Source organism: Patella vulgata, chromosome 5, assembly GCF_932274485.2.
Source record: "Patella vulgata chromosome 5, xgPatVulg1.2, whole genome shotgun sequence".
Taxonomy (NCBI): Eukaryota; Metazoa; Mollusca; class Gastropoda; family Patellidae; genus Patella; species Patella vulgata.
In genome coordinates, this window is record NC_065883.2 from 8,699,957 (window position 1) to 8,718,768 (window position 18,812).

The following is an 18,812-nucleotide window of genomic DNA, read 5'->3' on the forward strand; positions in this document are numbered from 1 at the left end:
TGGTGCAACTTCTTTTATAGTAAAATCAGGCTTTGGATCTAAAACAATAAGCATCTGACTATTAATGTGTGTAATTGTTTTTAAAAAAGATAATACAATGTAATGTAAGTAAAGGCTTGCTTATTTACAGCAGTAAAATATATTATTATTGAAATCAAAGAGTCAAACCAGTAAGCATTCTGACTAATGATAGGTTCCCACATTGTACGATGTGTTAGCATAGGATTGTCAATATTGAGACCACGATCTGGTATGTGCAGATACGTTCAGATACGTTTCGATACGATCAACATCATTGCTACGACTGACCTCAATATATGATAAGACCATGATTACTCCACAATTAAAACCATGATTTCAATCGTAGTGCGAATCACGATAGTGGGAAATAACTGTTTTAGATGTAGCTGACAAAATGTCAGGCACTAATGAAATTTTACCTGCCATTTTCAACTTAGTGCTGCACATGTATTGATAATATCAATAAAAAAGACAAATCAGTGCCTTACAAAATGACAGGCACCAGAGATTTAGTGTCTGACAATATCTGTGACAGGTGCCTTATTTTCAGGCTTCTTAACAACAATGCTAACTTATATACATTAATTAGTAAATGTAAAAATTAATGGTTGTTTCTAATTTTTTAGGTACATGTAAGCAATTAACAATTAGCATGAGAAAACATCTGAATGGAATAGCCTTTTAGAAAAAATTTGTTTATAATCGATGTCTTCCAAGTAGTGTGTACCAATGTATAAAAAATTAGGCCTACAGACTAATATTTTTGATTACATTGGCCTTCATCATGCACGTTAAAAAGATATTACGTGAACATTTTATGATGTGATTCTATTCTGGCTTTTTTGTGTGAAATCTGTGATAAAAACACATTCCATTCATTTACATACCAAATTAAAAATGGCCGACAACGAAGCATTCCAACCAGTCATGATTGGCGATTCCATTGATTTCCTTTCTCCGTCCAAATGTGGAGAAAAACGTGAGAGTCGGGATGTCGATTTGGTGCCAAAACATTCAGGGCGAATCGGCTGCCCTGAAACAGAAAATATTGTAAAAGAAGCAACGGATAAACTGACCAATTTAGAAATATCATCTAGTTCCCCCTCAAGAAAGTCTCCATCAAATCGTAGCCAATCTGTTAGTTTGGATGACCCGCCTCCGTTACCTAAAAGACTACCACCCAAGTCAAGCCGATCTCTAGACTTTGCAAGTGGATCACGCTGTGTTGTCACCGATTTGGATCAGGCAATGCAGCAAATGGATGAACAAAAGCTTCAAGCATTATTTGGAGAAAACATGCCAAAATCGTCACAGGAGGAAAATCGTTCGAGTATATCGGGCAAGTCATTAGAGGAGGACGACGGGGAGCTAGAAACAGATCTAGATGAAGTTCTTGTGGATTTTAAACAGTCTCCAAAAGTTATTACTAATGTCCAGGCCTCCCAGCCGCGACTAGAAACTAAATCTACAAAGAATCCTGACGCTAAAAAGAAAGATTACTACATGCCCACTGTGAATTTAGAAGATGCAGTAAAATGGCCAGAAAATATACCTCGAATTCTTAGATTTGGACAAAAAGAAGTTTTTGAAGGTAGGCTAACATCTAATTTTAAAGCCATTTAAATGTGTTCAATATAAAAAGTAGCCTACAGTATACTTCAGTGGTGGATTTTTTGGCGATATTCCAACCAAAGCTCCAACCTTCAGCTTGGAAAATTGTCTTTTTAAGAGTGACAGGCACTAAGATTGTATTAAAACTCCTTAGTATTTTACTTTGCTAACTTTTTTTTATACCGGTAACTAATCTGATTAAAACAGATCTTATTTTGTTTCGTTTTTTATAGTTCAAAATTTCGTTTTACTTTTCTTTAATACATTATGATCTGAAAGAGTTGTTCTGGATGATGTAGGGGATTAGGCTTTGAAATGGTCTGTTGCGGTGAATTCTAGGCCTTCGATGCACAGAACTGTGAGTAAACCATAAGAACGTCAATGCTGACGTAATTGATGTCTGACGTCATAGGGTCAAAAGCGGCTTGTACGACCCCTGACACTACCTTCCAGTACAACCGGTCAGATCTTCATGTAGTATAAAAAGCGAAATGAAATTTATATAGATATTTGTATTTTAATCTGATTGTAGTTTTTCCTATGAACTCATGTTCACCACCTTAAAGTTCCAATTTTAAATTTTCAAGTTATATTTTTAAAATGTATTAAAATAAAGCCTTAAAATAGATGGTATCCATAAACAGTCCTACCTTGTTAAAGAATAATCCTATTAATCCTATAATTCGCTATTGCTAGCTGAGAAATTGGCAAAAATATCATTTTTAACTTCAAATTCCAACGTTGGAATGTTGTCAATAGCAAAACAGGGGAGGTAATTGTGTTGTTATTTCCTGTGTCATAGATTTTTAAGGATGGGAATTAATGCCCATGATTGTATAATAGTGAGTGGATACAATGTAACCTATTGAGCAAAAGACACAGAAATAAAATTATGTTTTGACTTTCTTAGAAAATTTGAAATTCTCGCTTTAAAACATCAATAATTGTTGCTAGCCTGCAGGTGTGTAAATTCTTATAATGTTTCATTAGTTTGATTGCCCCCCAATTTTTTTTTCAAAGGTACTAATGTATACCAGTATTATTAGATTTTTAAACTTGATTTTGTATTTTCAGGTCAGACGTTAGTTCATTGGTTTAGTTCTGCTATTGACAGCCAGCATTATCTGCACATGGTTTTAACGAAACATGATATTAGAGTTATCTTCTCCCAATTCTGTACTTACTTACTTGGCGCTGGAGTTTTACGGGAGAAAGATCCAGGACCACTCCATTCTATATATAAGGTAAGAAATCAATTCTGTACGCATATTCCTGAAGCAATGGCCCGAGAAATCCTTCTCTAGTCATTGCTATATTGACTTCTGATACTTGAGCTTTTGAGGGAGTTTGTCTTTTCTCCCCGTTCAATCAAATCTATTCCAAGGACAGCAACATGACAGCCCTTCGTTTAATCTGGGGTCTTACCTAAAACTCTGGACACTGATTTATTTAAGGTATTAAAAACGATGAAAGTATTGTTGGTCTCCAAATAGTATTGTTTACATTGTAGCCATTTTTGATAGCCTCATTCTTCTGCAATATTTTGTTATGCACTGGTTAATTGGGTATAGTAAATTTCATGAGTCATGACTTCAGGTTATGTAAACATATTTGGAGCTCTGTTTAAACCCAAATGATATTGTTATGCAGTTAAGTATTAGTTGTTAATCGGACTATTGACCAGTCAAAATTTGGAACAGAAATTTGCTTTCATTACGGCAGTGCTTGGGTGAGATTAGGTCTAATCAAATGAAACACTGCGAGGAGTATGTTCTGTACAGTACTTGTACTTACCTATTTTGGGCGGGGGGATTTACGCGAGAAAGATCCAGAACCCCTCCATTCCATATATAGCGTAAGGTATCAATTCTGATGAGGTAGGAGTTTAAGCTAAGTTTTACACTAGAAATTCTGTACTTACCGTACTTACTTGGGGTGGGAGTTTTCGCCAAGTTTTACACTAGAGATTCTGTACTTACCTACTTTGGGTGGGAGTTTTACACTAGAAATTCTGTACTTACCGTACTTACTTGGGGTGGGAGTTTTCGCCAAGTTTTACACTAGAGATTCTGTACTTACCTACTTTGGGTGGGAGTTTTACACTAGAAATTCGTAACTTACCAACTTGGGGCGGGAGTTTTACACTAGGAATTGTGTACTTACCTACTTAGGACGGGAGTTTTAACCAAGTTTTACATTAGAAATGCCTTACTTACCTACTTGGGACGGAGGTTTTAGCTGAGTTTTACACTAGAAATTCTGTACTTACCTACATGTACTTGGGGCAGGAGTACAGGAGTTTTAAACTTACCTCCTTTGGGGGCAGGAGTCTGATGCGACAAAGATCACCACACCATTCCATGTATAAATAAGGTGAGGTATCAGCCATGGATTAACCACAGACTATTTTCTCATATTGGATATTGGATATTGGTCAGGTGTGACAGGTGGTCCAGAGCCCATAAATAGGAAACTAAAAATAAATGACAAAATAAAACATATTATATATATATATATATATATATATATATATATATATGTACAGTTTACAAAAAGAATAATCATTTATAACTATTATGATATCGAAATATCGCTTACTATTTGTATTTGAGTTACATATATACATGTATACATATACATGGATATGAGAACACCATAATTTTTACAGTGTATACATGTAGAACTTTTAAAGGTTTTTATTGGCCGAGAAAGTTAATCAGGATTTTCTGACATTTCAGTGGTGCAGGACTGAGGGCCTGACAAGGACAAAAAAAAACCCCGAGGTTCCTTGTATACATCGGCATGCACATAAAAGATCTCTTGGTAGTTGGAATTTGACATAAGAGTAGGCCATAGTGCCGCTGCCCAGGCAAAATTTCCCTCATAGCACACTGTATGGCGTATGCTCGTCTTCATTAGCCCAGTATAGGAGCAGAACAGTAGGACGTTAAACCCCATTTCATTTCATTTCTAAAGGTTTTTAATCCAGCAGTTGTGTTCTACTGAATAATCTTATTGCTGTCATTGCATACTTGTATCTAGATGCAAGTTGCATTAGTAGTACCACATTCAAATCAAATTGTTCATTTAACATAGTCTACTGGCATTCAAAATTAGGATAAAGATATCTCTAAGTTTGAGTCAATAAAATGTATATGTGGATGGCTTTTTTAAAAGGCACCAATTCTGGTTGACGTGATTGTATAACTGTAGTTTGCTAGAGATTCATGGTCAGCGACTTGAATAGATAGATATAATAGTGCAACAAATATTTGATTCTTACCGTTCAGTAGAAGTAACAAAATACTTTCTCAATTGCTATGGTGATACAAGCCTAGACATAAGGCAGCTGTCACAGAAATTGTCAGATGTCATTATGTCCAGGTGTGGTGATATGTTCAAGGTCTCAGTAGAAGATTCCATCCTGCAACCCTAATAAGTACATGTATATTAAAGCATGTGAGATCAAAAGCTTAATGTGACATTCTGCTGGTCTCAGATGAAGAATCCAGTCCTAAAACCTAATAAGTATAAACAATACGTTCTGCTGATCAAGCAGATTTGTACTACACGTAGATTAAAATTTTGTTCGAACTTACATGTAGGAGACTAAAATTGTTTTTGTTAATCTACTGTAACATAGATTGGCCATGTCTGAACAAACAAACCACCCAATTCTCTAAGTATTATGCCAGAAACCCTGTGTCACACCAAGAAAATATAGACATAAAAATGAAATGTAGTGAAATGAAGTGGTGTTTAACATCCTACTTTTCTGCACCAACTGGGATTATAATGACAGACTTACACAGTGTAGTCTCTGACAGAGAAATCTTGGTCAGACAATGGTGTTTCTGTTTACTTTTTCCTTGAATTCCAACTGCCAAGGCCTCATTTTCGCACATGCCAATGTGTGCACAGGACCTTGGTCTTTCGCTTCATCTGAACGACTACATGATCTTCCTAAACTACTGACAAATGGGGAAACCCCACCAGGGATCAGGACCTCCTGGTCAGAAGACAGCATCTTTCTCCCTGAGACATGGCACCCCACTCCCAAATATATATTTCAGATATCTGAACATTTTCCCACAGATTCCCATTGAACCCCTCTACATTTTCCACACATCTTCACATGGCACATTACACACAGATTCACATTGCACACATCTTCACAATGAACAACTCTACATATTGCACATCTTCACCTTGCACCCACAATCGCATACCATATAGGTTCTCATAGAACACAGATTCACATTGCACACACATTCACATAGCACATAGATTCTCATTGAAAACAGATTCACTATGAACACCTATATTTTGCACACATCTTCGCATTTGCACACATTTCACATTGCACACAGCTTCCCATTGAACACATCTTAACATTGCACACATCTTCACATTGAACACAGATTCACATTGCACACATCTTCACATTGCACACATCTTCACATTGACAGCTATATAGTATATAAATAGCATATGTTAATCTCCAAATGACCATGATGTTGTGTATTAATGAGATATTTACCTGTATTTTTTACCTTTTCTAATATCTAAAGCTTATTATGATTATAACTTCATATGACATAACTATATAACCTATATAGTATCAAAATCAACAGTGTCTCTTGAATTGCAAATTTACCTGCATTTTTTACCTTTCAAATATTTTACAACATGGTTTCCCCCTTGTCAGTGGTGCAGGGCAGAGGGCCTGACAAGGATTGCTATCTAGTCATTCGGATGGGACCAAAAAACAGAGGTCCTGTGTATACATTGGCATGCACGTAAAAGATCCCTTGTCAGTTGGAATTTGATATAAGAGTAGGTCATAGTGCCCCCGCCCGGACCAAATTTCCCTCATAGCACACTGTATGGTGTATGCCCGTCTTCATTAGCCCAGTTGGAGCAGAACAATAGGACGTTAAACCACATTTCAGTTCATTTTTTTTTACCTTTTCATTCTGTATACAATCTGTATAAAGCTTATGATTTTCTATCAGAGACTAGTTTATTTAGGTCTATGTATGTAATATGTGTGATTTGTTTAAGTATAACAAGATTAATGATTACCACTGTTAATCTCTTAATCCAGTATCTAGGATTAAAGTACACTAGACCGTGAATACCCAGTTTTTATGGCCTATAGACTTTCTATTTTATCTGAACTCATACTGCACACAGCGATGCATCTTCTTCATACCTTGAGAATAACTATTCTCAGGCTGAGCTAACTGTAGACAGACAGCCTAAGTTTGGGATGATCTGAACTCTGCTGAGAACAGTGTGTATAGTAATTAAAACAGAAAACTAGTTTTTATGGCCTATGGATTTTCTATTTTATCTGAACTCTACTGAAAACAGTGTGTACAGTAATCAAAACAAGGAATTTTAGATGAATGATTTTGGTGGTTCTTTCAGAAAGTGTATATATTGTGCATATAAAATAGGTTTAAAGTTCCAGATATGTTGAAAGTGGTTCCTGTAATAAGTAACTTTATAGGAGTAATGTTTCAAGAGTTTAACTGACATGTAGAAAGTTTACTAATTCTGCTACAAAATAAATTAAAATACGGGTAATTATATCGAAAATAAGTTCATGTAACAAATAACTTTATAGGAATAATGCTTTGAGAATGTAACTGATATAAGTTTACTACTCCTGCTACAAAATAAATACTGGTAATTAGATCAAAACTAAAAAGTGATTTTTGTAGTGCAACTGAGAAACTTTAAGAAACAATTAAAAAAAAAAAGAAGATTTTTCTGAATAATACTTCAAGAGTTTAATTGATATGTATAAATTTACTACTTCTGCTACAAAATGAATTGAATACTGGTAATTAAATCGGAGGTAAATAAGTGTTTTTTGATTTGACTATTGAAATGGAAGTGTAGCTGAAAAACTTTATGAAACATACAATGGAATCAAAAACATTTCTTTTTTCTGAAATTTGTTAGAAATAGATCTTAAAGATTGTTGATAGCTTTTGTTTGTTTCTAAACACATGTTTTATAAAAACATTCTCTCTGTGGAATCACAACAATATGGTGTACATTAAAAGTTGAAGTAGAAATATTGTTCTTAATTTATAAAAAAAAACCCACCAATACTCTGTCTTTGAGGGTCACCAGGCCTGGAATAGTACCTGACATGTTAACTTAGTGCCGGACATGTATTAATAATATCAATAAAAAAGATAAATCAGTGCAGGACAAAATGACAGGCTCCAGAGGTTTAGTGCCTAACAAAACCTGAATCAGTGCCTGGCATTGTTTGTGACGGGTGCCTTATTTCCAGGCTTGAGTGTCACAGTGGATTTGGAAAATTTTATAATGGTCGTCTACAAACTTGTTGAATCTTTGACCTACACATTTCTCAAATACTGTGTTTGAAAACTCTTAATTCTGAAATTAATTGGCTACAAAAATAACATTTGTTTACTGTAAGTGACATTAAAGAGATATATAATAACCATTATTCAAGAATATAACCAGAACTGAAACGTTAATTTAGATTAGAAGCTGATTTAAGGCAACAACTTATTCTAGCTTGTTTCTTGAGTTCTCGACTATTGCCACATTAAAGAGATATATACATGTAATGACCATTATATAACCAGAACTGAAACGTTTATTTAGATTAGAAGCTGATTTAAGGCAACAACTTATTCTAGCTTGTTTCTTGAGTTCTCGACTATTGCCACCTTAAAAGGAAATATAAACATTTTAACATCTGTATTGGATAATACTCGTACAGTATATAAATGTTTTCTGTATGAGTCCTAGTTTCGAACAATGTTGGATGATGTTTCAAGGTGGACCAGTTATTCATATTCAGTCAGCAGAGTCCTTCGTCTTTTAAAACTGATCCTAAGTTTTTATAGAAACGGTTTACTTGTAATGAAGCATTCTCAACAAACAATATGTCAGTTTTTCATTTCCATTCTGCTTCGTCACGTAAACCAGAAAACAGTCGACAAGGAAAAAAACAGTTGATGAGTAATGTAAGATATTTTTTATTTTTATTTTTAATTCTGACAAATGGATATAATGTGTCGTCCTTGCGACTTTTAATTATAGCATACACTTTAGACCATATGGTCTTTCATTGTGTTAAGTGCCAGGGTTTCAATCCCAAGTTTGTAGAAGAAGTTTTCTTCCACAGCTAAAGACAAAGACCCGTATGCAAATGCAAATTTTTTGAAATAAGATTATAACATCTTCTTTGAATTGCATTTAGTAATTGACCATATTAATACTAAGCGACTTTCGATGAGGATACTCTCGTCTTTGCTTGATAAAGATGAGAGTATCCGCGTCGAAACGTCGCTTAGTGTTAAACTCAGTAATTATGTATCATTGTACCCTGTGTTAAAATTATAACATGTTAGTCCCAAAATGATGTAATTGGTGTTGAGTGGACATCTAAACCTGATTCACTCTCTCTCTCTCTCTCGCCCATTTCTCAATCCATACTTGTTTAGTATAATCTCTCTTCAAATGGGTGGCCAAATTGTTAATGCGTGCTCGTTTTAACATAAGGTCTGTCATTGAGTCAAGTGGCGTGGTTTCGATTCCCCGTTTGTACATGTACAAGGATTAGGGTCGCCAATTGGAACTCATGGGTTTTCTCTGGGTCCCCACGATTTCCTCCCACTGCTAAAGACCCCTAAGCCCAAATAAAATTGAACCATATTTTAGTCCTGAAATCACCTCTCTCTCTCTCTCTCTCTCTCTCTCTCTTTCTCTCTCTCTCTCTCTCTCTCTCCCTTCCCCTCATTTTAATGCCCACTTGTTAAGTATTCCTATATAAAAACACCACTGTGTTTAAGATGAGATATAGAAACAGATTGTACTATAATATCCAACTGTGATAATGGTATATTTAGAAACCAGTTTATTCACAATCCATGTATAAATAAATAAATAATGTAGTATATTGTTATTCACTATTTAAAGTTTATATTTTCTTCATTTGTTAAAGTAGAGGATTCTAGTAATATTACAGAGATTTTCATGTACTTTGCTTTCATGTATTGCATTGCTTCTAATATTTGTATCTGTGTCAACGAAACAAAACTGTAAGTGGTATCTGGAGTTCTAGAGAGGGTAATATACATGTACGGCATGGTTTCCCCCTTTGTCAGTGTTACAGTATATCCCATGTACACGATGGTGTGCACATAAAAGAACCCTTGGAATTTAACAAGGTGGAAGTACCGTTCTCTGAGCAAAACTTTCCTCACAGCATGGTGTATGCCTGTCTTCGTTAGCCCGGTTGAAGCCGAACAATAGTCTGTTAGTATAGATATTGTTGGCATACCCTGGTTTGTGCATGACCCTAGTTACTAGTTACATATGTACAGTAGTTAAATGGTACTTACTTGTGTCTGTATTCACAATTTAACTGCTGGGTCTGTAGGTATCCATATTGTTAAAAGGGTGAAACTTGAAATACCATATTACAAGTATTCTAGAAGTTGTTGGCATACCCTGCTTGTGTATGACCCTTCGTGGTTGTTAGTTACATATGTAGTTAAATAGCACCTACTTGTGTCTGTATTCAAAATTTACCTGCTGGGTCTGTAAGTATCCATTGATGAAGGGATGAAACCTGAAATACCAGATTACAAGTATAGACAGTGTTGGCATATCCTGGCTTGTGCATGACCCTAGTTACTAGTTAGATATATAGTTATATAGTACTTACTTGTGTGTGTGTGTGTATTCACAACTTACCTGCTGGGACTCTGTAAGTATCCATTGATGAAACTTGAAATGTTATGTTATTCATGAATGAATGAATGAATGAATGAATGACTGTGTTTTCGAGGCCAGTATGAATGTAAATGGTTTGTGTCAGTTTAGTTTAACCTCTGATATTTAACACTAGTTATAATTCTAGGTGATTGATGTGTCCTTACAGAACTAAATACATTATTCAACACATCACTTGTACTATATAATACATCATGTGTCTAGATAGGGAGGGAGCGATGCACCTCGCTATTGTACTACATGTATATAATACCTCACATGTCTAGATAGGGAGGGGGGCGATGTACCTCGATAAAGGGGTCCTGCCCCTGACAGTTGGAACTTAAAGGGGCATTATGGAAGATTAGATAAAGAGCTGGCAGTTCTCACTATAATAGTCAACACTTAGATAATGTAAAGGGAATATGCTGAAAATTTCAGTTAAATTGCTCCACTCAGAACAAAGATTTTAGCGATTGAATTTCAGGCCTAGTCTCGATCATCATTACTAAAGTCGGTACGATAAAAAAACATAGTCTTGATTATCCATTTTTGGATTTAATCATCAAAGAGCGTTGAGTAGCAGATCGGATTCAAATCCAGTGAAAACAATCTGACACATAAGATGGCAGCGAGCGTTGATTATGGTCTGGATAAGTTAATTAATGCCTAATTAATAATTTAGATAACATTTCAGGCCTAAAGAAAGACCTGCAATAGGCAGATTTAGCTCTAGCATAATGTATGTTTAAAGGGACAAAAACACTCTTGCTGGCTTGACAGCTCCAGAAAATAAATAATAGCCTTATTCTAAGTACTAGATGTTTAAGTGTCCTACCTGTTGTGTAAATTATCTATTAAATCCTATTTTACTTGTCCAGAGGGTTCAAAATAATATTTTTAAATCCAAGTCACAATTGAAAAGGTTTACGTTAGGCTTTTCAAATCATTTAGTTGAATTTTTCCAATTTTTTAAATTAGTTGTGTTAAGATGAAATTTGTATCACCAATTAATTGGAATATTGTAAAAGATTGGGTCATATTATTCTGTTACATCAAGAGTGGCATTGAGCCTTTAATGTGGAGTACACTGAAATAATAATAACAATAATCCTCTATTTATATAGCCCAATAATACTTAAACAGAAGTTTCTATTGCGCTTTTCAAATTTTATCTATTGAACTATGGAAATGCTTCTTTAAAAAGGAACAATTCTAATCTAGTTAAAATCTCGAGCTCAATGCATGGAGAGTTGATTTTTCATCACATCCCAATACGATTGAAACGAGCGCCCTGAGATATATGATCTGATTACTACTGTATTTGTTAAGTTGAATATCATAGTCAATCTGTAATAGTTTGAGTTGATGAGATGACTAATATTGACTCTGTTGATGCGTAATTATTGAGAGAATCCAATATGACTGTATGTACAGGATACTTTCACTTTACACCTGTATACACCTGTATAGGTAGGTGTGTACCTGTAACATCAATCAATAAAACTCATAGATCTATATTATATATGAGTAATATTGGAAATTCCACGCATTAAGCAATGACTAATTATAAAAGACGATTTGTATGCCTAAAGCTTACTGATGGAGGGAAGAATTAAAAGAAATTCTTTAATGACTCAGAGTTAATTTCGATCATTTGATCTACCTGAAACGACTTCGTTACAATTAGGAAATAGTAAAACATTTTTTATTGATTCATAGTAAATTCCAATCATTTCATCATACCTGAGATGAATAATCCTATTTATTGAATCATAAGTTAATTCCGATCATTTTATCATGTTCTGTGTATACCTGAGCCGTGTGCCTTTCTCCGCCCTAATTTCATGCTACAGCGAGTCTTTGTTATTTTTTATTTAAACTTGTAGTAAACTAGATGTAGTCGATACAGTCTATGAGATTTATCTGATATTCATTATATAGGTTTTATACAATATACCTATTGTTGTATAATCGTTAAAAATCTTCAGATATTTTCACCTTTGATGAATGAAATAGTTGACCAATGAAAACATGTGTTGTTAATGAAGGGAAGTTTTTTATTTTGAGTGAAGTTATGGATGTTTTTTGTTTTTTTTATTTTTGTGTATAACCATTTCTGGCGATTAGAAGAGGAACAGATTATATTGTATATTAATTGTGGATTATTTATCTGGAATGATATTGAAGAATTCAGAAAAGTGGAATTGTTGTGGAAAAGCAATGCGGAATTAAAAATATTGGCTATACTTATGAGTAATGCAGACTGTTTTTTTTTTTGTGACAATTAGGCATATAATAATATGCCATGTTTTTGTGTGGAATAATCTATGAGAATTTTATGGAATAATATATGAGAATTTTATGGAATAATATATGAGAATTTTATGGAATAATATATGAGAATTTTATGGAATAATATATGACAATTTTTATGGAATAATGATATGACAATTTTTATGGAATAAGAATATTGTGGAAGGTGTGGATTTGAGGTTTTTTTGGTGACAATTAGACATATAATATATGATATGTATTTGTGTGGAATAATGATATGACAATTTTTATGGAATAATAATATGACTAATTTTTATGGAATAAGAATATTGTGAAAGGTGTTGATATAAGCTTAATCTGAGATATTATTACCCCAGTCCTACGCACGAACCAGGTTTAAGTCAAATCCAGTCCAGTTATCAAGTGTTAATCTTGTCATCAAGAGTCATTATTAATTACTGGAATCAATCATTTAACTTTGATATTCCTTACTTTGGTGTACAAGAATTTCATCTTAACTTTTACCAAAGAAAGTTTGATGTTGATATGGTCTATAACAATGTGGTAATAATGTTCCTTAATGGCTACAGTAGCTAGAGTACCTTAAAAGCAATCTGATTACGTTGACAGTATAGAGATCTTTCTGAACGTGAGTAACTTTTCCCAACCCGTTAAAAAGACTACTTTTATGATCTGTACAGTTCGTTATTTTTGAAGATAGAAGAATAGACAATGACTGATTGTTGTAAAAATCATTTAATTATGGTAGGTATATTGGCACAAACTTTTAGATTTCGTTTAATATTTTGTTTATAGCGTTGACATTTTTTGTTTTGCTCAAAGGAGTCAACCTGCAAACAAAAGCATTTCTGTATGTACATCAATAAATCCAGATAGCCATTCTGTCTCTCTCTCTCACACACACATCCTGATACTATGTAAATCTATTAAAGTTATTTTGTGTTATAAAATGTATAAATATGTGTTAATTGAACAGTATAAAATGTACAAGCATGTGTTAATGATACTGTAAATGTTGACATGGTGATGATTAAAACCTGTAAAAGGTGTCAAGTACAATAATCTACATATTTTTCAACTTGATAATAAATTGTGGAGTACCATTGATTAATATCCCTTGTCTCAAGTTGATTAAAGATGCATTCTACACAATACTATAGCTTGGTTTGTAACAAAATAGGTTTAACTTAAGTGGTTGGCAGAACTTCACGAATTCACTATAGTACCAGTAACTGTCTCTTCTTGGATAGATTTTAATATCATTATATATACATGTATATACTGTCTGTCTTAGTCTAATTTAGAGCCGCAGTGGCTCGGTAAGTTAGCCATTGGCTAGCTAACCTGGAGGTCAAGTGTTCGGTACGACCAAGAAAGTTCACCACCGTTCTTAGTTGTGTGAGACGGCGAGATGGATGACCTGGCAAGGGACGATGGGATGGGATGGAAAATTGTGGTCCCTGTAATACATTGGTGTGCACGTAAAAGATCCCTTCCTTGGCTGTTGAAATTTGATATAAGAGTAGACAGTAGCGCCACTGTCCAGACAAAATGTCCCTCATATCACACTTTATGGCTTAGTCGCGTAAGCCCGTCTCCATTAGCCCAGTCAGAGCAGAAAAGTAGGATGTCAAACCCTATTTCATTTCTTAGTCTTTGATTTAAAAAACAAATTGATATTATTATATACTTTTGTTTCATAGTCTGATTAATGACATAAAATTGTTTGTCTCGGACAGAATTTGATATGATTGTATACTTTCTATCATAGTCTGAGAACTGGCATGGTTCCGATTCCCGGGTTGTAAATGACAAGGAGTAGGGTCACCTGTCCAACCCTATGGGTTTTCTCTGATTCCTCCGTTTTCCTCCCACTGGTAAAAACCCCTACGCGCAAGTGAATTAATGAAATAAAATTGAACCATGTGTTAGTCCCGAAATGACCTAGTTTGGGTCGAGTGGATGTTAACCCCATCACTCTCTCTCTATCTCGGGGGGTTGAATGGCTGAATGGTTAGCGTGCACGCGCTGTATCATAAAGTCTGTCATTGAGTCGACTGGCGAGGTTTCGAATCCCCGGTTGTACGTGGCAAGGAGTAGGGTCGCCTGTCCAACCTCGTGGGTTTTCTCTGGGTCCTCCGGTTTCCTCCCATTGCTAAAGACCCCTACGCGCAAGCGAATTATGTAAATAAAATTAAACCATGTTAGTCCCGAAATGACCTAGTTTGTGTCGAGTGGACGTTAAACCCCATTTCTCTCTCTCTCTCTCTTAGTTTGAGGTTTTACTTCTAACTGTCAGTAAAAGTGTATAAAACGAGGTCAGTGTATAATTTACTGGTGGTCAGTTTAACATATATGACCTTAAAATATACCCCACTTGTAAGTAAAACATCTCTTTATACATACCATTACATTATACAGTATATACACCAATAGTCTATAGTAATACATACCATTACATGGATTTATACCACACTTGATGTAATATACACCTATATACCACAGTTGATGAGGAGAGGTAATTGGTGACAGATAAAAAACTTAATTATATTCCAATTAAAACTTGTAAGTATCATATATATCTCTCTATATATAATATGTGCCAGACATATACTTAATTGTTTTACAATTTAAACAAGTTTTTCATTTTTAAAATTTGGATTATAAGTTCCTTAAAATGCTTTAAAGGAAATTGAAAGGACTTTAAAATATGTTGATGTGGAACTTAAAATGTTTTAAAAGAGAATTGTGTGCTGATCTGTGGAATGGATTTTATGAAATATTTACAATCAGGATTTGCAACTTAACATGTCCCAAAGTTGCTATAAGATAAACTCAGGGGTGGGAAACCTTTTTAAGGATGAATGCTAGCTAAAATCAGCCATGTCTTTGATACAAAATGTTTTCAAATGCCAAGCTAAATTTGTTGTGGGATGTATTATTAGTAGTTGTGGTCTTTTAAGTATTGGGAGGATCAGGGCTCAAAAAGAAATGCAAGTACCCCAAAACATTATCGCAAAAATCAAAATTTAATCACCACTTACATTTTTTTATTGCCAATTGTGACTTAGGCAACAGACAGTGTGTGTCCTTGGGTTCTTGCCTTCTCCTAATAAACCCAACCTCCCCACTGCCATTAAGTAATGTAGTTAGGATATCGGGCTTCTATTTGACAAGGACTTGGATCAACTTCCTAACTTCATGGGTTTTCTCCAGGTTATCTGAACATAAGCGAATTTTTGAAATAATGTACCATAGATTAGTCAACAAAAACTCAACTTACCATTAGTTGAGAAATCAAAATTCCTATGATTTATAACTCTATTTGACCTTTCATAATTGGACTAGTTTTTGACATTTTAACTTGGCATTTCCACCAATTATAACAAAACCACCTTCCACATCATCTGTGGTATGACTTATATAGGGGGCGAAATTATTTAAGACTCTAACGGAAGGATAGTCATTTATTAACGATAATTATTAAGATAACTGAGATTCTGTGAAGCGAATATTACGTATAGCATGTGTTTCATGTGACATGCATTTTGTTGTATTTTGTGAATGAGTTGAATTGATGTTCCTCCAGAATCTGTTGGCCAGTATTATATTATCGCAATATGGAATCTTAATTCATGTGTTTCATTATGACAAGTAGGTTAGGAATGAGTTCAATTGATGTTGCGTACATGTAAATCGTCTGGAAGTCTGTTTATAACAGGGAAGGTGGGAAGTCGCCAGAAACTGTGAAGAGCCTTCAAATAATTTTTAATGAATGTTCTTCTGCCTACGTATCATTCTACATGTATCTATTTATCATTCAGGATACAAATTTTCTCATCACAGGATATTTTCTTCAGATCAAGATTCTATAATGTCAGAGTATAAATTTTGTTGTGTGTTAATTTTAACTGTTTTTACGGAATGTTGCAGCTGTTGAGTAGTAATTTTTGGAATAATAATTTTGTTATGTGTTAATTTTAACTTTGTTCAGAAATGTTGTAGCTGTTGAGTAGTAATTTTTGGAATAATATATTTTTTGAGGGGGTTACATTATTATAAATGGTAGCGTAATACAAAGTGATACCGTAATTAAATGTGAATTAATCGATTTGAAAATTGTAAATGGCATACAGAGATTTTTTACTGTGTTTGGAAATATTGTAGCTCTGCTAAATATTCAGTTTTTGAATAATAATGAATAAAGATCACAACACACGTGTTTTGGAGGTTATATTATGATGAATGATAGGGTAATACGAAGTGATGATTTATACAGTGTATGAATATTTGAATATAAAACGAAATGACCTTTTGTCGTGTAATTTGAAAATGAAGGATGTTTGTGTCTGTACGTTTACTGTAAATTATATAAAAATTTCAATAATAATGGAAGAAAAAGGGATATTTATGTAATAAGACAAACTTGTGAATGAAAATAGTCACGTAAATATTGTTTAAGATGTTTTGAAGAATTGGATTAAACTTTGCGATTAGTAGATTTTTTTCGTTTGTGGATTACGCTTATATTTAACAAAAGTTGTTTAAACTTGTGGATGAAAATAGTTGTGTAAATGTTGTTAAATTAAGATCTCTTGAAAGGATTGGATTAAACGATGTGATTAGTAGTTTTTTTTCGATTGTGGATTACACTTAAATTTAAGAAAAGATGTTTGAACTTGTGGATGGAAATAGTTGCGTAAATGTTGTTTAATTAAGATGTTTTGAAAGGATTGGATTAAACTTTGTGCATTGTAAATTTGTTTCGTTTGTGGATTACCGGTACAATTAAATTTAAGAAAAGATGTTTAAACTTGTGGATGGAATAGTTGCATAAATATTGTTTAAAATGTTGTGAAAGAATTGGAATAAACTTTGTGCCTAGTACATTTTTTTCGTTTGAGGATTACAATTAAATTTAAGAAAAGATGTTTGAACTTGTGGATGGAATAGTTGCGTAAATTTTGTTCAAAATGTTGTGAAATACTTGGATTAAACTTTTCTCATTAGTGATTCATAATTAAACTTAAGAAAGGATGTCTAATAAGCCAATTCCGATGAAAAACAAGGTTTTTAGTTTTATATTATAGATCTATGTATTTTTAGCATTGTTTATTTTAAGGCCTCAAATATCGGCATGAGCCCTCATTCACGAAAACTTAAACTAAGTTACAACCGAAATTTTAGGAAATCCTGCAACTTCATTGGATATATGCAAATTGATTTTACTGGTCAGCCAATCGAATTGCAGTATTTCTTAAAATTTTGATTGTATCTTAGTTTAAGTTTTCGTGAATAAGGGCCCTGGATAAAACAATTTTACCGGACAAAATGTCAGACACTAATGAACTAGTCCTTGAAATTTTGAATTTTGTGGTGGACATATTAATATTCAATCTGATTAAATTACAGATCTATATTTCGTTTCGTTTTTTTTTTTATTCTTTCGATGGCCTACACTGCAAGAAAATTGGTTGTAGTGGAAGGTCGCATCAGAGGTGATACGAGCGACTTTTGACCCAATAGTTCTGTGCACCTCAAGCCTAAAACTCGCGATAACAGACCGTTTCATTAGTTGATCCCTCACATCATCCAGAACATGGGTTGTATAACAACTCTTCCAGATCCTAGTATAGTAAAGACAAGTAAAACGAAATTTTGAACTGTAAAAAACGAAATGAAATAGGATCTGTGTTTTAATCAGATTGTATTAATATTATCAATAAAACACTGAAATTTTGAATTTTGTCTGGGACATATATTAAAGGTATCAATAAAAATACTGAAATCAGATAAATTTCACATGTGCCAGAGTCTGTATCAGTATCAGGTGCCATAGTTTCGAACTTGGATGTTCTAATTGATTTTAAATGTTTTAACAGGTGTTTTAGGGATTGACTGCAACCTGTATGAGAGTTTCTTAAATTAAAAATGTTTCATATATTTTTTTCAGGGCAGTAACATGTATTATTGGGCCCACCTGGAACCAACAACAGGAAGTCATCACCTGGAACTGGCCCCTACTAAATTGACCCCAATGTGGCCCCCGCCCAGTTCAGTTGAAGAAGAAGTCAAACCTGGATTAAAATACACAGAAGCAGGTGAAATAT

The 18,812-nt window shown here is 34.0% G+C and overlaps 1 protein-coding gene across 4 annotated transcripts in view; it reads left to right on the plus strand.

Annotated features, from left to right (window-relative positions):
• LOC126822426 (formin-2) overlaps nt 1-18,812 on the plus strand; it is a 44,548-nt gene that overhangs the window by 1,521 nt on the left and 24,215 nt on the right. For 3 of the 4 annotated variants that reach the window (XM_056101509.1, XM_050551331.2, XM_056101510.1), the window contains exons 2-4: nt 648-1,612; nt 2,707-2,876; nt 18,656-18,803. In XM_056101509.1, coding sequence (XP_055957484.1) covers nt 919-1,612; nt 2,707-2,876; nt 18,656-18,803 — 1,012 coding nt within the window. In that variant the 5' untranslated portion in view covers nt 648-918. Of the gene's footprint in view, nt 1-647; nt 1,613-2,706; nt 2,877-17,644; nt 17,772-18,655; nt 18,804-18,812 lie in introns of those variants that run through there. The other variant, XM_056101511.1, reaches the window with a different exon arrangement.